This window comes from Phasianus colchicus, chromosome 36 (assembly GCF_987193195.1).
Source record: "Phasianus colchicus chromosome 36, bPhaCol1.hap1.1, whole genome shotgun sequence".
NCBI classification, from domain to species: domain Eukaryota; kingdom Metazoa; phylum Chordata; class Aves; order Galliformes; family Phasianidae; genus Phasianus; species Phasianus colchicus.
Window position 1 is genome coordinate 1,770,904 of NC_143471.1, and position 26,630 is coordinate 1,797,533.

Sequence of the window (26,630 nt, forward strand, 5' to 3'; positions counted from 1 at the left end):
TTTTGGATTTGATATTTTCAGATTTGAAGATTTCAGGTTTGAATTTCTGTCGTTGTTCTGTAAATTGGGGTCTGAAAATTTTGGATTTGATATTTTCAGATTTGAAGATTTCAGGTTTGAATTTCTGTCATCGTTCTGTAAATTGGGGTCTGAAAATTTTGGATACTTTCAGATTCGAAGATTTCAGGTTTGAATTTCTCTCATTCTGTAAATTGGGATCTGAAAATGTTGAATTTGATATTTTCAGATTTGAAGTCTTCAGGTTTGAATTTCTGTCATCGTTCTGTAAATTGGGGTCTGAAAAATTCGGATTCAATATTTTCAGATTTGAAAAATTCAGGTTTGAATTTCTGTCATTGTTCTGTAAGTTGGGGTCTGAAAAATTTGGATTTGATATTTTCAGATTTGAAGATTTCAAGTTTGAATTTCTGTCATCGTTCTGTAAATTGGGGTCTGAAATTTTGGATTTGATATTTTCAGATTCGAAGATTTCAGGTTTGAATTTCTCTCATTCTGTAAATTGGGGTCTGAAAATTTCGGATACTTTCAGATTCGAAGATTTCAGGTTTGAATTTCTGTCATTGTTCAGTAAGTTGGGGTCTGAAATTTTCGGATTTGATATTTTCAGATTCGAAGATCTCATGTTTGATTTTTTTGTTCTGAAAACTCAGGTTTGAAAATTTCGGATTCCACATTTTTGTGATTCTGAAAACCCAAAATGGAAATTTGGGGCGTCGTTGCGTTGCTGCTGTCAACATTTGCACGTAAGCAAAAACTGGAGTTGCTCAATGGTTCAAAACGCATTGAGCAAAACTACCTCAGATTTCTCCACTGTTTTGGGGTAAAAAAAGCGGATTTTTACGTATTCTGGAATATTTTCACACCTTGGTGGCGATTTGATCCGGAATGCAGTCGATCCTCTCTGCTATTTCCACACTCGGGCAACTTGCAGAGAATTCTGCAAGGATCAGAACTTCCTCTCAGCATTTCCCAAATTTCAGTTCCCCCAAGATCTCCCCGCATTTCCGTTTTCCCCTAAATTTTCAATTCAGGTCCCCCAAATTTCGATTCATCCTTCAAATTCCCCAAAATTTCAATTTCCCCCCAAATTTTTCAATTCCCCCAATGTTTCACTTTCCCAAAAATTTCAATTCCCCCTCCCCAAAGTTTGAATTCTCCCCAAAAGTTTCACTTTCCCCAAAACTTTGATGCCCCTAAAATCTCAGTTCCCCCAAATTTCCCCCAAATTTCCATTACTTAAAATTTCCATTCCCCCAAAATTTCAATTCCCCTCCCCAAAAGTTCCACTTCCCAAAAGCTTCAGGTCCCCCAAATTTCAATTCCTCCCACAAATTCCCCAAAGTTTCCATTTTCCCCCAAATTCCAATTCCCCCAAAATCTCAGTTTCCTCAAAATTTCCCCCAAATTTCAATTCCTCCTCCAAATTCCCCCAAATTTCAATTTCCTCCCAAATTTCAATTCCCCCAAATTTTCCCCAAATCTCCATTTCCCCCCTAATTTTCAATTCCCCCAATGTTTCACTTTCCCAAGAATTTCAATTCCCCCTCCCCAAAGTTTGAATTCTCCCCAAAAATTTCACTTTCCCCAAAACTTCGATCCCCCAAACCTCAATTCCCCCAAAATCTCAGTTCCCCCAAATTTTCCCCCAAATTTCAATTACTTAAAATGTCAATTCCCCCAAAATTTCAATCCCTCTCCCCAAAAGTTTCACTTTCCCAAAAGCTTCAGGTCCCCCAAATTTCAATTCCTTCCCCCCGAATTCCTCAACGTTTCAATTTCTCCCCAAATTCCAATTCCCCCAAAATCTCAGTTCCCTCAAAATTTCCCCCAAATTTCAATTCCCCCAAATTTCAACGCCCCCCCAAATTTTAATTTCCCTCCGAATTTTCCATTCCCCCAAATTTTCATTTCATTTCCCCCCCAAATTTTCCTACCCCCCCCCAAATTTCCCCAATATCAAAACAACCCGATTCTCCCGTTTCTGCTCTCTCCCAAACCACCCCAAAATTCCTCTGATCTTCTAAATGAATTTTTTTTTTAAAAATGTACATTTTTCCTTCAGAAGAAAACCCCAAAACGGCCACTTTTCAGGATTCTGATCTCAGAAAATGATTTAAATAAAAAACACAATTCGGAGTTTTTCCACCCCCCGTTTATCAGCGCATCTCCAGGTTTCACCTTTGATCACTGATAAAAACGGGGCCATAAATTCCTCGGAAGCAAACGGTGAAAAAAATAAATAAATTTTTTTTAAAAAAATCTATTTTTCGATTTTTTTTGGGGGGGGGGCGCTCATTTTCTGTTGTTTTTCAAACGATTTTTTAAGCTCGGTTGATTCCCCAGCTGGGATTGAATTTTTCAACCCAATTTCTGCGGATTTCAATGAGGGTTTTTTTTGGCTCAAAAGTTGATTTTGTGCTTCCTACGGATCCCCACAAGCACTGAAAATCCCCAAAATGCTGATTTTTCACCCCAAAACGCTGCTCACCGCTGCTGCCTCCGCTCTCCTTGGTTGCCAGAACCCCGATGAGGACGCAGGCCACGACCACCACAGCACAGAAAAGGACGCTCAGAACGATCTCCAATTTGCTGAATTTTGCTTTTCCCATCTGTTCGGGGATTTTTTGGTTTATTTGGGTGAAGAAACCCCCGAAAAAAATCACAATTTTTAGTAAAATTTGGAAATTATTTGGGGTTTTTTTTGGGTTTTTTTTTTTCGCGCTCCTGGAAAAAATGATTAAAATTCAATTTATTTTTCGGCTCCGTCTTGAGGTTGGAGGTGAAATTCGCTGAGATTTCAGAGATGGAAACAGAAATGTTTTGAAAAATGTTGGTTTCCAAAAAAAAAAATTGATTATTATTATTTTAATTCTTAATTTTTTGGGGGGGGTGGGAGGTAATGGGAAAAAAAAATGGGAAAATAGGGGGAAAATGGGAAAAAAAATGGGGGAAAGTGGGGAAAATGGGACAAATTGGAAAAAGGGGGAGAAATGGAAAAAAATGGGGGAAAGAAATGGGGAGAAATTGGGGAAAGAATGGGGGAAAATGGGAAAAAATGGGGGAAAATGGGAAAAAAAATGGAAAAAGGGGGGAAAATGGGAAAAAAATGGGGGAAAGAAGGGGAAAATGGGAGAAATTGGAAAAAGGGGGAGAATTGGAAAAAAATGGGGGAAAGAAATGGGGAGAAATTGGGGAAAGAATGGGGGAAAATGGGAAAAAATGGGGGAAAATGGAAAAAAATGGAAAAATGGGGGAAAATGGGAAAAAAAATGGGGGAAAGTGGGGAAAATGGGACAAATTGGAAAAAGGGGGAGAAATGGAAAAAAATGGGGGAAAGAAATGGGGAGAAATTGGGGAAAGAATGGGGGAAAATGGGGGAAAATGGGGGAAAATGGGGGAAAAAGGGAAAAAATGGAAAAAGGGGGGAAAATGGGAGAAAAATGGGGGAAAGAAGGGGAAAATGGGGGGAAGAAGAGGAATAAAATGGGGGAAAGAAGGGGAAAAACGGGAAAAAATGGGGAGAATGGGGAAGATGGAATGAAATGGGGGGAAGAAGGGAGGGGGAATAGGAAAAAATGGGGGAAAATGGAGAAAAATGGGGCAAAGAAGGGGAAAATTGAATGAAGTGGGGGACAGAAGGGGGGAAATGGGGGAAAATGAGGGAAAATGAGGAAAATGGGAGAAAGAAGGGGAAAACTGAATGAAATGGGGGAAGGAAGGGGGAAAATGGGGGAAAACTGGGGAAACTGGGGGAAAAAATGGGGGAATGAAGGGGAAAATGGAATGAAATTGGGGACAGAAGGGGGAGAATGGGGGAAAAATGGGGAAAATGGGAAAAAATCGTGAAGGAATGGGAAAATGGAATGAAACTGGGGACAGAAAGGGGAAAATGGGAAAAAACTGAAAATGAACGGTGGAAGGAAGTGGGAAAAACGGGTAAAAATGGGGAAAATTGGGAAAATGAGGGGAAAATGGGGGAATGAAGGGAAAAATTGAATGAAATTGGGAACAGAAGGGGGAAAATGGGGGAAAAATTGGAGAAAATGAGTGAATGAAGGGAAAAATTGAATGAAATTGGGGACAGAAGGGTGAAATGGGAAAAAACTGAAAATGAACGGTGGAAGGAAGTGGGAAAAACGGGTAAAAATGGGGAAAATTGGGAAAATGGGGGGGAAATGGGAAAAAATAGAAGGAGAACGGAAGAAATGTAAAAGAATGGGGAAAAAAAAAGATGGGGAAGAAGAGAAGAATTGTGGTAGAAACTCACCTTATGGGCCCTCTGCCTCCCGCTGCGCCCTCAGGGCAATAAATCCCCGCTTTATTCCCTCTCGTTATCAGCACGGCACCTTGATTGCTAATGAGCTCTGCCAATGAGGGCAGCCCTGAGAGCTTTATGTCTTAATTAGTTGCTTTTTTTTGTTATTTTCACGTGTAGGTTTTCATTGTTTCGAGGGTTTCTGTTGGGTTTTTTTCTGCTGATGGAGCAAAAGGACGTCGCACGATGGGGGTGGGAATGTGAGGCTGTAAAAATGGGGGGCTGGGGGGGGATGGGGGGAGGGAGGGGGGATAAAAATGGGGGGAAAAGGGGGGAATTGGGAGTGGGGAAAGATGGGGGGGTTCCCATGTGGAGGGGGGGGAAGGGGAGGAAAGGAAAGTGATAAGTGGGGAAATTGGGGATAAGAATGGGAGTGAAATGGGAATAAAAATAAATAAAGTGGGAGTAGAACGGGGATAAAGTGGGGATAAAGTGGGAATGAGAACGGGAAATAAATGGGAATAAAGTTGGAATTAAATGGGAATAAAAATGAATAAAATGGGAATAGAATGGGGATAAAGTGGGGATAAAGTGGGAATAAAATGGGAATAAGAATGGGAAATAAATGGGAATAAAGTTGGAATTAAATGGGAATAAAAATAGATGAAGTGGGAATAGAATGGGAATAAAGTGGGAGTAAAGTGGGAATAAAGTGGGAGAAAGAATGGGAATAAAATGGGCATAAGAACAGGAAATAAATGGGAATAAAGTTGGAATTAAATGGGAATAAAAATAGATAAAGTGGGAATAGAACGGGGATAAAGTGGGATAAAGAATGGGGACAAAATGGGAATAAAAATAAATAAAATGGGAGTAGAATGGGGATAAAGTGGGGATAAAGTGGGAATAAAATGGGAATGAGAACGGGAAATAAATGGGAATAAAGTTGGAATTAAATGGGAATAAAAATAGATGAAGTGGGAATAGAATGGGAATAAAGTGGGAGAAAGAATGGGAATAAAATGGGAATAAGAACAGGAAATAAATGGGGATAAAGTTGGAATTAAATGGGAATAAAAATGAATAAAATGGGAGTAGAATGGGGATAAAGTGGGGATAAAGTGGGAATAAAATGGGAATGAGAACGGGAAATAAATGGGGATAAAGTTGGAATTAAATGGGAATAAAAATAGATAAAGTGGGAATAGAATGGGAATAAAGTGGGAGAAAGAATGGGGATAAAATGGGAATAGAATGGGAATAAAATGGGAGAAAGAATGGGAATAAAAATAAATAAAATGGGAATAGAACGGGAAATAAATGGGGATAAAGTGGGAATAAAGTGGGAATAAAGTGGGAATAAGAACAGGAAATAAATGGGAATAAAGTTGGAATTAAATGGGAATAAAAATGAATAAAATGGGAGTAGAATGGGGATAAAGTGGGGATAAAGTGGGAATGAAATGGGAATAAGAATGGGAAATAAATGGGAATAAAGTTGGAATGAAATGGGAATAAAAATAAATAAAATGGGAGTAGAATGGGGATAAAGTGGGGATAAAGTGGAAATAAAATGGGAGAAAGAATGGGAAATAAATGGGAATAAAAATAAATAAAATGGGAGTAGAATGGGAATAAAATGGGGATAAAATGGGAGTAAGAATGGGAAATAAAAAGGAATAAAATTGGAATTAATTGGGGTTTAAAATGGGGAAATTGGAAATAAAAATGGGAATAGAAACGAGGATAAAAGCAGATTGAAAGTGAAAATGCAAAAGGGAAGAAGGAGAAATAAAAATGGAAATAGAAACGGGGATAAAATGGGGACAAGGAAGAGAATAAATAAATAAAATGGGAATTAAAATGGGAATAAAATGGGAAGGGAAATGAGAAAATAAAATGGAAATTAAGATGCGAATGGAAATTGAAAAGAAGGAATAAAAATGGAAATATAAAAGCGAATAAAAATGGGAATAAAATGGGAATAAAATGGAAATGGAAATAGAAATGCAAGTAGTGGCACTTTTTGAGGGAAAAAAATAGTTTTTGTGGTATAATAATACTTTTATGGGACAAAAAAAAAGCACTTCTCTGAATCATTTGAGGAAAATCTCATTTTGGAGGGTGAAAACAGTGCTTTTTTGAGGGAAAATGTTGCTTTTTGAGGCAAAGATACGCCGTTTCTTGCAGCAAAAACAGCACTTTTCGAGACAAAACAGCACTTTTCTGAGGGAAGGAAGTGATTTTGAGGCAAAACGGAGCTTTTTTGAGGCAAAAAATTGCACTTTTGTGGCAAAACGGAGCATTTTTCCAGCGACGTGGCGCCTTTTTGAGGCAAAACGATGCTTTTTCTGAGGCAAAATTAGCATTTTTGGAGGCAGGAGAAGTGCCTGAAGGGCAGAAGGAAATCAGATTGAAACCCCCAAATGGTGTGGCATTCATTATCTGAGCTCCTTCGTTCCGGCCCTGATAACGGCGCTGATAACGACGTGCGACAGATGACAGACGTGTGCACGTGATAAGTGTGTGGCTGGGAAAGAAATCACGTTTATTGCACCCGGGGGAGGAGGGGGGGGGGGGGGGGGGAGGAGGGGAGGGAAGGGAAGGGAAGGGCAGGAGGTTGGGCTGAGGTTGTGTAGAGTTTCACGGTCACAGATGTGGAGATTCTTGATAAAATCGCGTAGGTTGGGTCACGGTCATGGTTATGGGTGTGGAGTTTGTGGTCGTGGTTGTGGTCATGGTTGTGGTCAAGGTTGTGGTCATGGTTGTGGTCATGGTTGTGGTCATGGGTGTAGAGTTTTGTGGTCATGGTCTTTGATGTAGAGCTTCAAGATGGCTGTAGTCACAGCTGTAGAGTTTCGTGGTCATGGTTATGGTCATGGTCATGGTTAGGGTCATGGTTATGGTCAAGGTTATGGTCAAGGTTGTGGTCAAGGTTATGGTCATGGTTGTGGTCATGGGTGCAGAGTTTTGTGGTCATGGTCTTTGATGTAGAGCTTCATGATGGCTGTAGTCACAGCTGTAGAGTTTTGTGGTCATGGTTATGGTCATGGTCATGGTTATGGGTCAAGGTTGTGGTCATGGTTATGGTCAAGGTTGTGGTCAAGGTTGTGGTCAAGGTTATGGTCATGGTTGTGGTCATGGGTGCAGAGTTTTGTGGTCATGGTCATTGATGTAGAGCTTCAAGATGGCTGTAGTCACAGCTGTAGAGTTTCGTGGTCATGGTTATGGTTATGGTCATGGTTAGGGTCAAGGTTGTGGTCGTGGTTGTGGTCATGGTTATGGTCAAGGTTGTGGTCAAGGTTATTGTCACGGTTGTGGTTATGGGTGCAGAGTTTTGTGGTCATGGGTGCAGAGTTTTGTGGTCATGGTCATTGATGTAGAGCTTCAAGATGGCTGTAGTCACAGATGTGGAGTTTCGTGGTCATGGTTATGGTCATGGTCATGGTTAGGGTCAAGGTTGTGGTCATGGTTATGGTCAAGGTTGTGGTCAAGGTTGTGGTCATGGTTATGGTCAAGGTTGTGGTCAAGGTTATGGTCACGGTTATGGTCATGGGTGCAGAGTTTTGTGGTCATGGTCTTTGATGCAGAGCTTCAAGATGGCTGTAGTCACAGCTGTAGAGTTTCGTGGTCATGGTTATGGTTATGGTCATGGTTAGGGTCAAGGTTGTGGTCATGGTTATGGTCATGGTTGTGGTCGTGGTTGTGGTCAAGGTTATGGTCACGGTTGTGGTCATGGGTGCAGAGTTTTGTGGTCATGGTCTTTGATGTAGAGCTTCAAGATGGCTGTAGTCACAGCTGTAGAGTTTCGTGGTCATGGTTATGGTTATGGTCATGGTTAGGGTCAAGGTTGTGGTCAAGGTTATGGTCACGGTTGTGGTCATGGGTGGTTGTGGTCATGGTTATGGTCATTGTTATGGTCATGGGTGTAGAGTTTTGTGGTCATGGTCTTTGATGTAGAGCTTCAAGATGGCTGTAGTCACAGATGTAGAGTTTCGTGGTCATGGTTATGGTCATGGTCATGGTTAGGGTCAAGGTTGTGGTCAAGGTTGTGGTCACAGTTGTGGTCAAGGTTATGGTTATGGTTATGGTCATGGGTGTAGAGTTTTGTGGTCATGGTCTTTGATGTAGAGCTTCATGATGGCTGTAGTCACAGATGTAGAGTTTCGTGGTCATGGTTATGGTCATGGTCATGGTTATGGGTCAAGGTTGTGGTCATGGTTATGGTCAAGGTTGTGGTCAAGGTTGTGGTCATGGTTATGGTCAAGGTTGTGGTCAAGGTTATGGTCATGGTTATGGTCATGGGTGTAGAGTTTTGTGGTCATGGTCTTTGATGTAGAGCTTCAAGATGGCTGTAGTCACAGATGTGGAGTTTCGTGGTCATGGTTATGGTTATGGTCATGGTTAGGGTCAAGGTTGTGGTCAAGGTTGTGGTCACGGTTGTGGTCATGGGTGTAGAGTTTTGTGGTCATGGTCTTTGATGTAGAGCTTCAAGATGGCTGTAGTCACAGCTGTAGAGTTTCGTGGTCATGGTTATGGTCATGGTTAGGGTTATGGTTATGGTTATGGTCATGGATGTAGAGCTTCATGATGGCTGTAGTCACGGATGTAGAGTTTCGTGGTCATGGTTATGGTCAAGGTTGTGGTCAAGGTTGTGGTCACGGTTGTGGTCATGGGTGCAGAGTTTTGTGGTCATGGTCTTTGATGTAGAGCTTCAAGATGGCTGTAGTCACAGATGTGGAGTTTCGTGGTCATGGTTATGGTTATGGTCATGGTTAGGGTCAAGGTTGTGGTCAAGGTTGTGGTCACGGTTGTGGTCATGGGTGTAGAGTTTTGTGGTCATGGTCATGGATGTAGAGCTTCAAGATGGCTGTAGTCACAGATGTAGAGTTTCGTGGTCATGGTTATGGTCATGGTTAGGGTTATGGTTATGGTTATGGTCATGGATGTAGAGCTTCATGATGGCTGTAGTCACGGATGTAGAGTTTCGTGGTCATGGTTGTGGTCAAGGTTGTGGTCAAGGTTGTGGTCACGGTTGTGGTCATGGGTGCAGAGTTTTGTGGTCATGGTCTTTGATGTAGAGCTTCAAGATGGCTGTAGTCACAGATGTGGAGTTTCGTGGTCATGGTTATGGTTATGGTCATGGTTAGGGTCAAGGTTGTGGTCAAGGTTATGGTCATGGTTGTGGTCAAGGTTGTGGTCACGGTTGTGGTCATGGGTGCAGAGTTTTGTGGTCATGGTCTTTGATGTAGAGCTTCAAGATGGCTGTAGTCACAGCTGTGGAGTTTCGTGGTCATGGTCATGGTTATGGTTATGGTCATGGATAGGGTTATGGTTATGGTTATGGTCATGGTTATGGTCATGGATGTAGAGCTTCATGATGACTGTAGTCATGGATGTAGAGCTTCGTGGCCATGGTTATGGTCATGGTTATGATCATGGATGTAGAGTTTCATGGTCATGGTCATGGTTATGATCATGGTCACAGATGTAGAGCTTCACGACCATCACGGTCATGGATGTAGAGCTTCGTGGTAATGGTTATGGTTATGGTTATGGTCATGGTTATGGCCATGGATGTAGAGTTTCATGGTCATGGTCATGGTTATGGTTATGGCCATGGATGTAGAGCTTTGTGGTCATGGTTATGGTCATGGTTATGGTTATGGTCATGGTTATGGGTGTAGAACTTTTTGGTCATGGTCACGGATGTAGATCTTCATGGCTACCACGATGATGCATGTAGAGCTTCGTGGTTGTGGTTACGGTTACAGTCACGCATGTAGAGCTTCATGGCCACGGTTATGGTTGTGGTCATGGTTATGGATGTAGAGTTTCATGGTCACAGTCACGGATTCAGAGCTTCGTGATTATCATGGTCGTGGATGTAGAGCTTTGTGGCCATGGTTATGGTCATGGTTATGGTTATGGTTATGGTTATGGATGTAGACCTTCGTGGTCATGGTTATGGTTATGGTTATGCTGTGGTTATGGTCATGATTATGGTTATGGTTATGGTCATGGTTATGGATGTAGAGCTTCGTGGTCATGGTTATGGTTATGGTTATGCTGTGGTTATGGTCATGGTTATGGTCATGGTTATGGTCATGGTTATGGATGTAGACCTTCGTGGTCATGGTTATGGTTATGCTGTGGTTATGGTCATGATTATGGTTATGGTTATGGTCATGGTTATGGATGTAGAGCTTCGTGGTCATGGTTATGGTTATGGTTATGCTGTGGTTATGGTCATGGTTATGGTCATGGTTATGGTCATGGTTATGGATGTAGACCTTCGTGGTCATGGTTATGGTTATGGTTATGCTGTGGTTATGGTCATGATTATGGTTATGGTTATGGTCATGGTTATGGATGTAGACCTTCGTGGTCATGGTTATGGTTATGCTGTGGTTATGGTCATGATTATGATTATGGTTATGGTCATGGTTCTGGTTATGTTATGGTTATGGTCATGGTTATAGTCATGGTCATGGTTATGGTCATGATTATGGTTATGGTTATGGTTATGGTCATGATTATGATTATGGTTATGGCCATGGTCATGGTCATGGTTATGTTATGGTTATGGTTATGGTTATGTTAAAGTCATGGTTATGGTTATGTTGTGGTTATGGTTATGGTTATAGTCGTGATTATGGTTATGGTCATGGTTATGGTTATTGTCAGTTATGGTTATGTTATGGTTATGGTTACTGTCATGGTTATGGTCATGGTTATGATTACGGTTATGTTATGGTTATGGTCATGGTTATGGTTATGTTACAGTCATGGTTATGGTCATGGTGATGGTTATGTTATGGTTATGGTTATGGTTATGTTTTTATGGTTACGGTCATGGTTATGGTTATGTTGTTATGGTTATGGTTATGGTCATGGTTATGGTTATGTTATGGTCATGGTTATGGTTATGTTGTTATGGTTATGGTTATGGTCATGGTTATGGTTATGATTACGGTGATGAATGCAGAGAACAGTGGGGGGCACCAGGGCCACTGCCTCACAATTAAACTCATAATTACCAAACCAGGAAACCCCCCCCAGCCCCCCCCCCATCCCAAAATCCCACCATTGTCCATCGGGGCTCCCCATTGTCTTTTGGGGTCGCCATCGTTCCCCTTTGGGGGGGGGGGGGGGGGGGAATCTCCAAACTCCTGGGGGTCCCGATATTCTTTGAGGGGGGGCTCCCCAATGTCCGTCGGGGTTCCTCACAGTCCTGGGGGCGATCCCATTTTCTGGGGGGGGGGGGTTGGGGTCCCATTTTCCTTTTTGGGGGGGGTTTCACATCCGTTGGGGTTCACGAAGTCCTGAGAGGTCTCCAATCTTCTGGGGGGGGTCCTCAATCTTCTGGGGGGGGTCCCCAATCTTCTGGGGGGTCCCCAATCTCCTGGGGGGGTCCCCAATCTCCTGGGGGGGGGTCCCCAATCTCCTGGGGGGGGTCCCCAATCTTCTGGGGGGGGGGGTCCCCAATCTCCTGGGGGGGGTCTCCAATCTCCTGGGGGGGGGTGGGTCCCCAATCTTCTGGGGGGGGGTCCCCAATCTCATGGAGGGGGTCTCCAATCTCCTGCGGGGGTCCCCAATCTTCTGGGGGGGGGGTCCTCAATCTTCTGGGGGGGTCCCCAATATCCTGGGGGGGGTCTCCAATCTCCTGGAGGGGGTCCCCAATCTTCTGGGGGGGGGTCCCCAATCTCGTGGGGGGGTCCTCAATATCCTGGGGGGGTCTCCAATCTCATGGAGGGGGTCCTCAATCTTCTGGGGGGGGTCCCCAATCTCCTGGGGGGGTCCTCAATATCCTGGGGGGGGTCTCCAATCTCATGGAGGGGGTCTCCAATCTTCTGGGGGGGGGGTCCCCAATCTCCTGGGGGGGGTCCCCAATCTTCTGGGGGGGGGGTCCCCAATCTCCTGGGGGGGGTCTCCAATCTCCTGGGGGGGGGTGGGTCCCCAATCTTCTGGGGGGGGGGTCCTCAATCTTCTGGGGGGGTCCCCAATATCCTGGGGGGGGTCTCCAATCTCCTGGAGGGGGTCCCCAATCTTCTGGGGGGGGGTCCCCAATCTCGTGGGGGGGTCCTCAATATCCTGGGGGGGTCTCCAATCTCATGGAGGGGGTCTCCAATCTTCTGGGGGGGTCCTCAATATCCTGGGGGGTCCCCAATCTCCTGGAGGGGGTCTCCAATCTCCTGGGGGGGTCCCCATTTTCCTGGGGGGGGGGGGATTTCTTCGTTGTCTTCCAGGTTCCAATTATCTTTGGGGGGGGGGGCGGGGGGGGCTCATTTCCTTGGGGTCCAAATTGTTGGCAGTGGCGAAAGGGGGGGGGGGGGTCCTCATTTTCCTTTGGGGGGGGGAGAAGGGGGGAGGTCTCCATGTCCATTCAGCTCCTCGCGGGGGGGTGGGGGGGTCCCCATTGTCTTTTTGGGGTCTCCATCATCCTTGGGGGGGGCGGGGTCCCCATTTTTGGTGGGGAGGGGTCCACAAAATCCATTGGAATTCCGCACAGTTCTGAAGGTGGGGGGGGGGGCTCTTATTTTCCGGGGGGGGAGGGGGGAGGAAATCATCCTTGGGGTCGTCCTGATGTTTTTAGGGGTCTCATTTTCCTGGGGGGGGGGGGAACCATTATCCTTCGGGGTCTTCAGTTTGTTTTTTTTTTGGGGGGGGGGTCCCGTAGTCTTGGAGGATCCCCCTCAACCTTGATGAGGGGGGGGGGGGGGGGGGGGGTCCAATATTCCTTTGGCGTCCCCATGATCCAGGGAGGGGGGGAACCCCAATTTTTAACGGGGGGGGGGGTCCTGGAGGGTCCACACAGTCCTGGGTGGGGGGGGGGGGTCCCCCTTTTTTTGTGGGGGGGGGTCACACGTAGGCGTTGCGGCCGTACTTCTCCCCCAAGCTGGCTGCTGATGCTCCTCGGGGTCGGGGGGGGGCACCCAGGGGGTGGCTGCTGGGGGGGGGGAAGGAAAAAATTACTGGGGGGGGGGCAACCCCAAATCTCGACCCCCCCCCACAGTTCCCAGTAGGATGGGGGAGGAGTTTTTTGGGGGGGGGGGGCCGCAATGGGGTTGGAAGGGTGGGGGATGAGGTGATGAATTGGGGGGGGTCTCTGATTTTGGGGGGGGGAAGAAATGATGGGGGGGGGGCAACCCCAAATCTCGACCCCCCCACACACTTCCCAGTAGGATGGGGGAGGAGTTTTTTGGGGGGGGGGGCCGCAATGGGGGTGGAAGGGGGGGGGGGGCGCAGTGATGAATTGGGGGGGGTCTCTGCTTTGGGGGGGGGTGGAAGAAATGATGGGGGGGGGCAACCCCAAATCTCGACCCCCCCCATTTACTTTCCAGTAGGATGGGGGAGGAGTTTGGGGGGGGGGGCCGCAATGGGGTTGGAAGGGGGGGGGGGGCGCTGTGATGAATTGGGGGGGGGTCTCTGCTTTGGGGGGGGGGAATTATGGGGGGGGGGCAACCCCAAATCTCGACTCCCCCCCCACACACAGTTCCCAATAGGATGGGGGAGGAGTTTTTTTTGGGGGGGGGGGCGCAATGGGGTTGGAAGGGGTGGGGGGATGAGGTGATGAATTGGGGGGGTCTCTGCTGAGGGGGGGGGAAGAAATTAGGGGGGGGGGCAACCCCAAATCTCGACCCCCCCCCACAGTTCCCAGTAGGATGGGGGAGGAGTTTTGGGGGGGGGGGGGCCGCAATGGGGGTGGAAGGGGGGGGGGGGCGCAATGATGAATTGGGGGGGGTCTCTGCTGCGGGGGGGGGGAAGAAATGATGGGGAGGGGGCAACCCCAAATCTCGAACCCCCCACACAGTTCCCAATAGGATGGGGGAGGATTTTTTTGGGGGGGGGTCATATTTGGGGGGGTGGAGTCTTGGGGAGGGGCACAGGATTTGAGGGGGGGGGCAGTTTGGGGGGGGGTCCCCAGTTTTGAGGGGGGGGTCCTAAATTTTGGGTGGGGGGGTCCCCATTTTGGGGTGCGTGGTTTAAGGGGGGGGGTCCTTAATTTTAAGTGGGGGGGTCACGATAATGGGGGGGGACTTAGGAAATGGAGGCAGATTTAAGGGGGGGGTCCTTAATTTGGGTGGGGGGGTCCCCAGTTTTGAGGGGGGGCCTTAATTTTGGGTGGGGGGGGTCCCCAGTTTCGAGGCTGTGGTTTTAGGGGGGGGGGTCCTTAATTTTAAGTGGGGGGGTCACGATAATGGGGGGGGGTCTTAAGAGATGGAGGCAGATTTGAGGGGGGGGGTCCTTAATTTGGGTGGGGGGTCCCCAGTTTTGAGGGGGGGTCCTTAATTTTGGGTGGGGGGGTCCCCAGTTTGGGGGCTGTTGTGGTTTTAGGGGGGGGGTCCGTAATTTTAAGTGGGGGGGTCACGATAATGGGGGGGGCTTAAGAGATGGAGGAAGATTTGAGGGGGGGGGTCCTTAATTTGGGTGGGGGGGTCCCCAGTTTTGAGGGGGGGGCCTTAATTTTGGGTGGGGGGGTCCCCAATTTTGGCAGTGTGGTTTTGAGGGGGGGTCTTTAATTTTAAGTGGGGGGGTCACGATAATGGGGGGGGACTTAAGAGATGGAGGCAGATTTGAGGGGGGGTCCTAAATTTTGGGTGTGGGGGGGGTCCCCAGTTTGGGGGGGGGGTTTAGGGGGGGGTCCCTAATTTTAAGTGGGGGGGGTCACGATAATGGGGGGGGACTTAAGAGATGGAGGCAGATTTGAGGGGGGGGGGCCTTAATTTGGGTGGGGGGGGGTCCCCAATTTTGGCAGTGTGGTTTTGAGGGGGGGTCCTTAATTTTAAGTGGGGGGGTCACGATAATGGGGGGGGCTTAAGAGATGGAGGAAGATTTGAGGGGGGGGGTCCTTAATTTGGGTGGGGGGGTCCCCAGTTTTGAGGGGGGGTCCTTAATTTTGGGTGGGGGGGGTCCCCAGATTCGAGGCTGTGGTTTTGGGGGGGGGGTCCCTAATTTTAAGTGGGGGGGTCACGATAATGGGGGGGGGCTTAAGAGATGGAGGCAGATTTGAGGGGGGGTCCTTAATTTGGGTGGGGGGGTCCCCAGTTTTGAGGGGGGGTCCTAAATTTTGGGTGGGGGGGGTCCCCAGTTTCGAGGCTGTGGTTTTAGGGGGGGGGGGCCTTAATTTTAAGTGGGGGGGTCACGATAATGGGGGGGGCTTAAGAGATGGAGGAAGATTTGAGGGGGGGGTCCTTAATTTGGGTGGGGGGTCCTCAGTTTTGAGGGGGGGTCCTTAATTTTGGGTGGGGGGGGTCCCCAATTTTGGCAGTGTGGTTTTGGGGGGGGGGTCCCTAATTTTAAGTGGGGGAGTGACGATAATGGGGGGGGGCTTAAGAGATGGAGGCAGGTTTGAAGGGGGGGGGTCCCAATTTGGGTGGGGGGGTCCCCAGTTTTGAGGGGGGGTCCTTAATTTTGGGTGGGGGGGGGTCCCCAGTTTCGAGGCTGTGGTTTTAGGGGGGGGGTCCCTAATTTTAAGTGGGGGGGTCACGATAATGGGGGGGGGGACTTAAGAGATGGAGGCAGATTTGAGGGGGGGGGTCCTTAATTTGGGTGGGGGGGTCCCCAGTTTTGAGGGGGGGTCCTAAATTTTGGGTGGGGGGGGTCCTCAATTTTGGCAGTGTGGTTTTAGGGGGGGGGTCCCTAATTTTAAGTGGGGGGGTCACGATAATGGGGGGGGGCTTAAGAGATGGAGGCAGGTTTGAAGGGGGGGGGTCCCAATTTGGGTGGGGGGGTCCTCAGTTTTGAGGGGGGGTCCTTAATTTTGGGTGGGGGGGGGTCCCCAGTTTAGGGGGGGTGTTTTAGGGGGGGAGTCCCTAATTTTAAGTGGGGGGGTCACGATAATGGGGGGGGGGGACTTAGGAAATGGAGGCAGATTTGAGGGGGGGGGTCCTTAATTTGGGTGGGGGGCTCCGCAGTTTTGAGGGGGGGGCCTTAATTTGGGTGGGGGGCTCCGCAGTTTTGAGGGGGGGTCCTAAATTTTCGGGGGGGGGTCCCCAGTTTCGAGGCTGTGGTTTTAGTGGGGGGGGGGTCCTTAATTTTAAGTGGGGGGGTCACGATAATGGGGGGGGCTTAAGAGATGGAGGCAGATTTGAAGGGGGGGGTCCCAATTTGGGTGGGGGGGTCCGCAGTTTTGAGGGGGGGTCCTTAATTTTGGGTGGGGGGGGTCCCCAATTTTGGCAGTGTGGTTTTGGGGGGGGGGGGTCCCTAATTTTAAGTGGGGGGGTCACGATAATGGGGGGGGGGGGCTTAAGAGATGGAGGCAGATTTGAGGGGGAGGTCCATAATTTTGGGTGGGGGGGTCCGCAGTTTTGAGGGGGGGTCCTAAATTTTGGGTGGGGGGGGTCCCCAGTTTGGGGGCTGTTGTGGTTTTAGGGGGGGGGGTCCCTAATTTTGAGTGGGGGGGTCACGATAATGGGGGGGTCTTAAGAGATGGAGGCAGATTTGAGGGGGGGGGGCCTTAATTTGGGTGGGGGGGTCCCCAGTTTTGAGGGGGGGTCCTTAATTTTGGGTGGGGGGGGTCGCCAGTTTCGAGGCTGTGATTTTAGGGGGGGGGTCCCTAATTTTAAGTGGGGGGGTGACGATAATGGGGGGGGGGGGGGCTTAAGAGATGGAGGCAGATTTGAGGGGGGGGGTCCCAATTTTGGGGTTGGATGCAACGTTTTTGGCGTTCCTATTTTTTTTTTTTTTTTGGGGGGGGGGCCGTTTTTCTTACCTGGGGGTCGCTGTGTTCTGGGGGTGTCCACGCGTGGAAATAAGAAGCGCCGCCCCCCCCAGCCCCAAAAAAATCGCCCCCCCCCCAGCCAGGAAAAGCCCTGGGCCTGGTTCGTACCTGGAAAAAGTGGGGGGGGGGGCGAAGATGAGGGGGGGGGCCACAATGCGGTCACCCACAAATCCAACCCCCCCCTCCCACGCAAAATAGACCCCCGACCCTCCCCCCAACAACTCTGACCCCCCCACACCCCATAATTACCCCCCCCCAACAAGAAACCCCCCCCCCCCAAAATCCACAGGACCCCCCCCCCCTGTCACCCCCCCCCCCAAAAACCACAAATTAAATCCCCCCCCCCCATGCGAACTCTCAGACCCCCACCTGTCAAACCATAGAGACCCCCCCCCCTCATAAGCCCCCCCCCCCATGGACCCCCCCAAAGCCCCCCCTAAAAGACCCCCCCTAAAAGAGCCCCCCTAAAAGACCCCCCCCAAACCCCCCCCCATTAAACCCCCCCATAGACCCCCCCAGAAGACCCCCCCCAATAGATCTCCCCCCAAAGCCCCCCCCCCAAAAGACCCCCCCCCCATTACCCCCCCCCAAAAGACCCCCCAAAGCCCCCCCCTAAAAGACCCCCCCCCCATTAGCCCCCCCCCATAGAACTCCCTTGAATAAACCCCCCCCAACAGCCCCCCCCATTGAACCCCCCCTTGGCCCCCCCCCCAAAAGCCCCCCCCATAGGACCCCCCCCAATAAGACCCTCCCATTAAACCCCCCCATAGCCCCCCCCCAAAAGACCCCCCCCAATAGTGCCCCCCCCATAACCCTCCCCATAGCCCCCCCCCAGACGACCCCCCCCCAAAAGACACCCCCCATACCCGCCTCCCCCACGACCCCCCCCCAAAAGCCCCCCCCATAGGACCCCCCCCAATAAGACCCTCCCATTAAACCCCCCCCATAGCCCCCCCCAAAAGACCCCCCCCAATAGTGCCCCCCCCATAACCCTCCCCAAAGCCCCCCCCCAAGACGACCCCCCCCCAAAAGACCCCCCCATAGGACCCCCCCCAATAAGACCCTTCCATTAAACCCCCCCTTGCCCCCCCCCAAAAAGACCCCCACCAATAGTGCCCCCCCATAACCCTCCCCAAAGCCCCCCCTCACACGACCCCCCCCCAAAAGACCTCCCCATTCATACGCCCCCCTCCCATTAAACCCCCCCCCATAAAACTCGCTTCAACAAAACCCCCCCAACAGCCCCCCCCCATGGACCCCCCCATAGCCCCCCCCCCAAAAGACCCCCCCCAGAAGACCCCCACCCAAAGCCCCCCCCCTTTAAAGCCCCCCATAGAACTCCCCTGAATAACCCCCCCCCAACAGCCCCCCCCATTGAACCCCCCCATAGACCCCCCCAGAAGACCCCCCCCAATGGACCCCCCCAAAGCCCCCCCCCAAAAGACCCCCCCCCATAGAGCCCCCCCCAAATCCCCCCCATTAAACCCCCCATAGGCCCCCCCCAAAAGACCCCCCCCAATAGTGCCGCCCCCATAGGACCCCCCAAAGCACCCCCCCAGACGACCCCCCCCCAAAAGACCCCCCCCATAGGACCCCCCCCCAATAAGACCCTCCCATTAAACCCCCCCCTATAACCCCCCCACACGACCCCCCCCCAAAAGACCCCCCCCAATAGTGCCCCCCCCATAGCCCTCCCCAAAGCCCCCCCCCCACACGACCCCCCCCAAAAGACCCCCCCTGCCCCCCCCTTGTGCCCCCCCCAATGGACACCCATTAAAATATGGTTGGAGGGGGGGGTCGCACCCTATAGCCCCCCCCCTTGTGCCCCCCCCTTGTGCCCCCCCCTATGGACACCCATTAAAATTTGGGTGGTGGGGGGGGGGTCGCATTTTATAGCCCACCCCTCTTTCCCCCCCCCCCCCTTGAGCCCCCCCCAATGGACACCCATTAAAATTTGGGTGCTGGGGTGGGAGGTGGGGGGGGGTCGCACCCTATAGCCCCCCCCCCCCCCCACTTTGTGCCCCCCCCCGCCCCCCCCCCCCACCTGACACTGGAATGTTGGGGGTCAAAGAACTCCTGAGTGACGGCGACCCCAAACCAAACGGTGGCACCGGCGGCACCCAGAGCTGGGGGGGGGCGGGGGGGGGGGGGCAAAATGAGGGGGGTGGCAACAAGGTGGGCGAGGGGGGGGGGGGCACGGGGTTATATAAGGTTAAGGAAGGGGGGGGTGTTTTCTATGCCCCCCCCCCCCCATTTCTATATCCCCCCCCCCCATTGACCCCCCCCCCCCGTAGCCCCCCTATGACCCCCCCATCCCCATAGAGCCCCCCCCCGCGACCCCCCCCCCCCGCCATAAATCTCTTATGACCCCCCCCCCTTCTATATAGCCCCCCCACGACCCCCCCATAAATCCCCTATGACCCCCCCCATCCCCATGGCCCCCCCCACGACCCCCCCATATCCCACCCTTGACCCCCCCCATAACCCCCTTTGACCCCCCCTCACCCCATAGCCCCCCCAAGACCCCCCCATAAACCCCCTATGACCCCCCCCCCATCCCCAGAGCCCCCCCGGGACCCCCCCGTATCCCACTATGACCCCCCCCCACCCCATAGCCCCCCCACGACCCCCCCATTTCCCCCCAGCCCCCCCCCATAGCTCCCTATAACCCCCCCCCCCATCCCCATAACCCCCCCGGACCCCCCCCCCATAGCCACCCATAACCCCCCCCCATAACCCCCCCATGACCCCCCCATCCCCATAACCCCCCCATGCCCCCCCCATAACCCCCCCATGACCCCCCCATAACCCCCTATGACCCCCCCATCCCCATAACCCCCCCATGACCCCCCCATAAACCCCCCCATGACCCCCCATAGTCCCCCACGCCCCCCCCATAACCCCATAGCCCCCCTACGACCCCCCCATGACCCCCCCATGGCCCCCTATAACCCCCCCCCATCCACACAGCCCCCCCATGACCCCCCCCCCATATCCTCCTATAACCTCCTATTACCCCCCCCACACCCCATAACCCCCCCCCATTTCCCCCATATCCCCCATATTTCCCCCATAGCCCCCATATTTCCCCCATACCCCCCCATTAACCCCCCCAGCTCCCCATATTTCCCCCATATCCCCCATATTCCCCCCCCCCACCCCATAACCCCCCGTATTTCCCCATAGCCCCCCCATATTTCCCCTATAGCCCCCCATTTACCCCCCAGCCCCCCATATTTCCCCCATATCCCCCATATTCCCCCCCCACACCCCATAACCCCCCCCATTTCCCCCATAGCCCCCCCATATTTCCCCCATACCCCCCATATTCCCCCCCACACCCCATAACCCCCCATATTTCCCCCATAGCCCCCCCACAGAGCCCCCAGCTCCCCATATTTCCCCCATATTCCCCCCCCACACCCCATAACCCCCCCATATTCCCCCTATAGCCCCCCTATTTACCCACCAGCCCCCCATATTTCCCCCATAACCCCCCATTTACCCCCCCCACACCCCATAACCCCCCCCATTTCCCCCATAGCCCCCCCATTTCCCCCATAGCCCCCATATTTCCCCCATAGCCCCCCATATTTCCCCCATATCCCCCATATTCCCCCCCCACACCCCATAACCCCCCGTATTTCCCCATAGCCCCCCCATATTTCCCCCATAGCCCCCCATTTCCCCCATAACCCCCCATATTTCCCCCATACCCCCCATATTCCCCCCCACACCCCATAATCCCCCCCATTTCCCCCATAGCCCCCCCATATTTCCCCCATAGTCCCCATATTTCCCCCATAACCCCCCATATTTCCCCCATAGCCCCCATATTTCCCCCTTGCCCCCCCATTTACCCCGCCACACACTCCATAACCCCCCCATTTCCCCCATAGCCCCCATATTTCCCCCATATTTCCCCCATACCCCCCATATTTCCCCCATAGCCCCCCATTTATCCCCCCACACCCCGTAACCCCCCCCATTTCCCCCATATCCCCCATATTTCCCCCATACCCTCCATATTCCCCCCCCACACCCCATAACTCCCCATATTTCCCCCATAGCCCCCATATTTCCCCCATAACCCCCCCATTTACCCCCCCACACCCCATAACCCCCCATATTTCCCCCATAGCCCCCATATTTCCCCCATAACCCCCCATATTTCCCCCATAGCCCCCATATTTCCCCCATATTTCCCCCATACCCCCCATATTTCCCCCATAGCCCCCCCATTTACCCCCCCCACACCCCATAACCCCCCCCATTTCCCCCATAGCCCCCATATTTCCCCCATAACCCCCCATATTTCCCCCATACCCCCCCCATTTACCCCCCCACACCCCATAACCCCCCCCATTTCCCCCATATCCCCCATATTTCCCCCATATCCCCCTTCTTTTCCCCCATACCCCCCATATTTCCCCCATATTTCCCCCATACCCCCCATATTTCCCCCATACCCCCCCCATTTACCCCCCCCACACCCCATAACCCCCCCATTTCCCCCATATCCCCCATATTTCCCCCATATCCCCCTTCTTTTCCCCCATACCCCCCTCCCCTCTATTTCCCCCCCCCCATTACCTGCCAATACCAGCAGTGCCCCCCCCAGGATTCGACCCCTCCGTCGCCCCCCCGCCCCCCCCAAAAAGGGGAGCAGAGGCCCAGGGGTCCCCAAAGCCGCCGACCCTACAGCCAACGCTCGGCTCCCCTGCAGGTACCCTATATGGGGTGGGGGGGGGGAGTAGAACCTCAGACCCCCCCCCCCCTATGAGACCCCCATCCCATATCCAACATCCCATAATAGCACGCATCCCAAATCTTGCATCCCATAATAGGCCAGATCCCAAATCCTATCAGATTCTATATGCTATCCCCAATGTCCCATAATGTTCCCATTGACCCCATTGACCCCAATGTCCCCATTGTCCCCCATTGACCCCAATGTCCCCATTGACCCCACTGTCCCCATTGACCCCATTGTCCCCCAATGACCCCACTGACCCCACTGACCCCAAATGTCCCCATTGACCCCAGTGTCCCCAGTGACTCCATTGACCCCATTGTCCCCAATGTCCCCAACACCCCCAATGTCCCCAACGTCCCCATTAACCCCATTGTCCCCAATGTCCCCAATGTCCCCAACGTCCCCATTGACCCCATTGACCCCATTGTCCCCAATATCCCCTCTGTGTCCAAAGCCCCCCAATGTCCCCAACACCCCAATGTCCCCAGTGTCCCCATTGACCCCATTGTCCCCAGTGTCCCCAACACCCCCAATGTCCCCAACGTCCCCAATGTCCCCATTGTCCCCAACATCCCCCATTGTCCCCAACTCCCCCAATACCCCCAGTGTCCCCATTGACCCCACTGACGCCATTGACCCCATTGTCCCCAACACCCCCAGTGTCCCCAACATCCCCAATGTCCCCATTGTCCCCAATGTCCCCAATATCCCCCATGTCTCCAAAGCCCCCCACTGTCCCCATTGTCCCCACCACCCCCATTGTCCCCAACGTCACCAATGTCCCCACCACCCCCAATGTCCCCAATGTCCCCAATGACCCCATTGACCCCAATGTCCCCAGTGTCCCCAATATCCCCTCTGTCTCCAAAGCCCCCCAATGTCCCCAACACCCCAATGTCCCCATTGTCCCCAACGTCCCCCATTGTCCCCAACTCCCCCAATACCCCCAGTGTCCCCAATGTCCCCATTGACCCCATTGACCCCAGCGTCCCCAACAGCCCCAATGTCCCCAGCACCCCCCCGTTGTCCCCAGTGTCTCCATTGTCCCCAATGTCCCCAACGTCCCCATTGACCCCAATGTCCCCAATGTCCCCAATATCCCCCATGTCTCCAAAGCCCCCCACTGTCCCCAATGTCCCCACCACCCCCATTGTCCCCAACGTCCCCAATGTCCCCACCACCCCCAATGTCCCCAATGTCCCCAATGACCCCATTGACCCCATTGTCCCCAATGTCCCCAATATCCCCTATGTCTCCAAAGCCCCCCAATGTCCCCAACACCCCAATGTCCCCATTGTCCCCAACGTCCCCCATTGTCCCCAACTCCCCCAATACCCCCAGTGTCCCCAATGTCCCCATTGACCCCATTGACCCCAGCGTCCCCAACAGCCCCAATGTCCCCAACACCCCCCCATTGTCCCCAGTGTCTCCATTGTCCCCAATGTCCCCAATGTCCCCATTGTCCCCAACGTCCCCAATGTCCCCAATGTCCCCAACACCCCCAATGTCCCCAATGTCCCCACTGTCCCCATTGTCCCCCAACTCCCCCAATACCCCCAATGTCCCCAATGTCCCCATTGACCCCATTGACCCCAGTGTCCCCAACAGCCCCAATGTCCCCAACACCCCCCCGTTGTCCCCAGTGTCTCCATTGTCCCCAATGTCCCCAATGTCCCCAACACCCCCCATGTCCCCAACGTCCCCATTGACCCCATTGTCCCCAATGTCCCCAATGTCCCCCATGTCTCCAAAGCCCCCCACTGTCCCCAATGTCCCCACCACCCCCAATGTCCCCAATGACCCCATTGACCCCAATGTCCCCAATGTCCCCTATATCCCCTCTGTCTCCAAAGCCTCCCAATGTCCCCAATGTCCCCACCACCCCCATTGTCCCCAACGTCCCCAATGTCCCCACCACCCCCAATGTCCCCAATGTCCCCAATGTCCCCAAATCCCTACCGGGCAGGGTGAGCAGTGACTGCAGCGGGACGCACGATGTCACCCCGCTGGCGTCGGTGACACAATCGCTCCACAGCCCGCGGGTGTTGGTGACAGAAGCCACCACTGTCACCTGTCCCCCCCCCACCCCCCAGGCGCTGTGGGGCAGTGAGGACACCAGCAGAGCCCACCCTACAGCACCCAGGGCCACCCCGAGGGCCACCCCCCAGGTGACAGCGGGGGACATGGGGACAGTGGAGGGGACAAAGGTGGGGACAGAGGGACAACAGTGGAGGCGGGAGTGGGGGACAGAGGGAGAAATTTGGGGACAAAGGGAGAAATTTGGGGACAAAGTTGGGGACAAATCTGGGAGGAAATTTGGGGACTTAGCTGGGGACAAAGTTGGGGACAGGGATGAGGACAGAGGGACAAATCTGGGGACAAAGGGAGAAATTTGGGGACAAAGGGACAAACGTGGGGACAAAGGGAGAAATTTGGGGACAGAGTTGGGGACAAAGGTGGGGACAGAGGGACAAATTTGGGGACAAATCTGGGAGGAAATTTGGGGACAAATCTGGGGGCAAAGTTGGGGACAGGGATGGGGACAGAGGGACAAATTTGGGGACAAATCTGGGAGGAAATTTGGGGACAAAGTTGGGGACAGGGATGAGGACAGAGGGACAAATTTGGGGACAAAGGGAGAAATGTGGGGACAAAGGGACAAACGTGGGGACAAAGGGAGAAATTTGGGGACAGAGTTGGGGACAAAGGTGGGGACAAAGGTGGGGACAGAGGGACAAATTTGGGGACAAATCTGGGAGGAAATTTGGGGACAAATTTGGGGACAAAGTTGGGGACAGGGATGAGGACAGAGGGACAAATTTGGGGACAAAGGGAGAAATTAGGGGACAAAGGGACAAACGTGGGGACAAAGGGACAAAATTGGGGACAAATTCGGGGGCAGGGGGAGAAGTTTGGGGTCAGAGATGGGGACAGAGGGACAAAATTGGGGACAGAGATGGGGACAGGGGGGCAAAATTGGGGACAAAGGGACAAAATTGGGGACAGGGGGACAAAATTGGGGTCAGGGGGACAAATTTGGGATCAAGGATGGGGAGAAAGGGACAAAAATGGGGACAAAAGCAGAAATTTGGGGACAAGGATGGGGACAGAGGGAGAAATTTGGGGACAAGGGGACAAATTTGGGGTCAGGGGGACAAAACTGGGGTCAAAAATGGGGACAAAGGGAAAAAATTGGGGACAAAGGGACAAAAATTGGGGACAAAAGCAGAAATTTGGGGACAAGGATGGGGAGAAAGGGACAAAATTGGGGACAAAGGGAGAAATTTGGGGTCAGGGGGACAAATTTGGGGTCAAGGATGGGGACAGGGGGACAAAATTGGGGACAAAGGGACAAAGTTGGGGACAAAAGCAGAAATTTGGGGACAAAGCTGGGGAGAAAGGGGCAAAATTGGGGACAAAAGCAGAAATTTGGGGTCAGGGGGACAAATTTGGGGTCAAAGATGGGGACAGGGGGACAAAATTGGGAACAAAGGGACAAAATTGGGGACAGAAGCAGAAATTTGGGGACAAGGATGGGGACAGAGGGACAAAATTGGGGACAGGGAGAAATTTGGGGCCAGGGGGGGAAATTTGGGGTCAAGGATGGGGAGAAAGGGAAAAAATTGGGGAGAAAGGGAGAAATTTGGGGTCGGGGATGGGGACGGATTTGGGGTCGGGGTTGGGGACGAAGCTGGGGACAAATTTGGGGACAGAAATGGGGACAGGAGGACTCACGGACCGCAGCGCTGCTGGCACCGCCGGCTGCGCTGCATTTATGGGGTGGGGGTGGGGACAAAGGGGGTGGGGACAAAAAGGGGGGGACAGTAGGGGGGTGGGGGGGGGCAGGGGGTGACAGTGGGGTCTGTGGGGTGACAAGGGGGTTTGTGGGGTGACAGTGGGGTCTGTGGGGTGACAAGGGAGTCTATAGGGTGACAGTGGGGTCTGTGGGGTGACAATAACCATTATGGGGTGACAATGGGGTCTATGGGGTGACAATAACCATTATGGGGTGACAGTGGGGTCTGTGGGGTGACAGTGGGGTCTGTGTGGTGACAATAAGGTCTATGGGATGACAGTGGGGTCTGTGGGGTGACAGAGGAGTCTATGGGGTGACAGTGGGGTCTATGGGGTGACAGTGGGGACTGTGGGGTGACAGTAAAGTCTATAGGGTGACAATAGGGTCTATAGGGTGACAATAACCATTATGGGGTGACAGTGGGGTCTGTGGGGTGACAGTGGGGTCTATGGGGTGACAATGGGGATTTTGGGGTGACAGTGGGGTCTGTGGGGTGACAAGGGAGTCTATAGGGTGACAGTGGGGTCTATGGGGTGACAGAGGAGTCTATAGGGTGACAAGGGGGTCTATAGGGTGACAATGGGGTCTATGGGGTGACGGTGCGGTCTGTGGGTGACAGTGGGGTCTATAGGGTGACAGTGGGGTCTATGGGGTGACAATGGGGTCTGTGGGGTGACAAGGGAGTCTATAGGGTGACAGTGGGGTCTATGGGGTGACAGAGGAGTCTATAGGGTGACAAGGGGGTCTATGGGGTGACAATGGGGTCTATAGGGTGACAGTGGGGTCTATGGGGTGACAGTAAAGTCTATAGGGTGACAATAGGGTCTATGGGGTGACAATAACCATTATGGGGTGACAGTGGGGTCTGTGGGGTGACAAGGGGGTTTGTGGGGTGACAGTAGGGTCTATGGGGTGACAAGGGGGTCTATAGGGTGACAATAACCATTATGGGGTGACAGTGGGGTCTATGGGGTGACAATGGGGATTTTGGGGTGACAGTGGGGTCTGTGGAGTGACAAGGGAGTCTATAGGGTGACAGTGGGGTCTGTGGGGTGACAGTGGGGTCTATGGGGTGACA

General features: G+C 52.4%; 1 protein-coding gene and 1 long non-coding RNA gene across 2 annotated transcripts in view; both read right to left on the reverse strand.

Moving 5' to 3' along the window:
* LOC116235911 (maltase-glucoamylase-like) overlaps positions 1-4,426 on the reverse strand; it is a 116,801-nt gene extending 112,375 nt beyond the window's left edge. Inside the window, exons 1-3 of the mRNA XM_090129526.1 lie at positions 4,289-4,426; positions 2,510-2,630; positions 885-958 (exon numbers count right to left, since the gene is read on the reverse strand). Coding sequence (XP_089985652.1) covers positions 885-958; positions 2,510-2,630 — 195 coding nt within the window. The 5' untranslated portion in view covers positions 4,289-4,426. The remainder of the gene's footprint in view (positions 1-884; positions 959-2,509; positions 2,631-4,288) is intronic.
* Positions 4,427-17,068: 12,642 nt separating this feature from the next.
* On the reverse strand, positions 17,069-23,849 carry LOC149913579 (uncharacterized). The gene is made up of 3 exons (XR_016461091.1): positions 23,716-23,849; positions 19,045-19,126; positions 17,069-17,108 (listed from the first exon to the last, which is right to left on the reverse strand). It is a non-coding gene; the product is annotated as an uncharacterized LOC149913579 (long non-coding RNA).
* Positions 23,850-26,630: the final 2,781 nt, after the last annotated feature.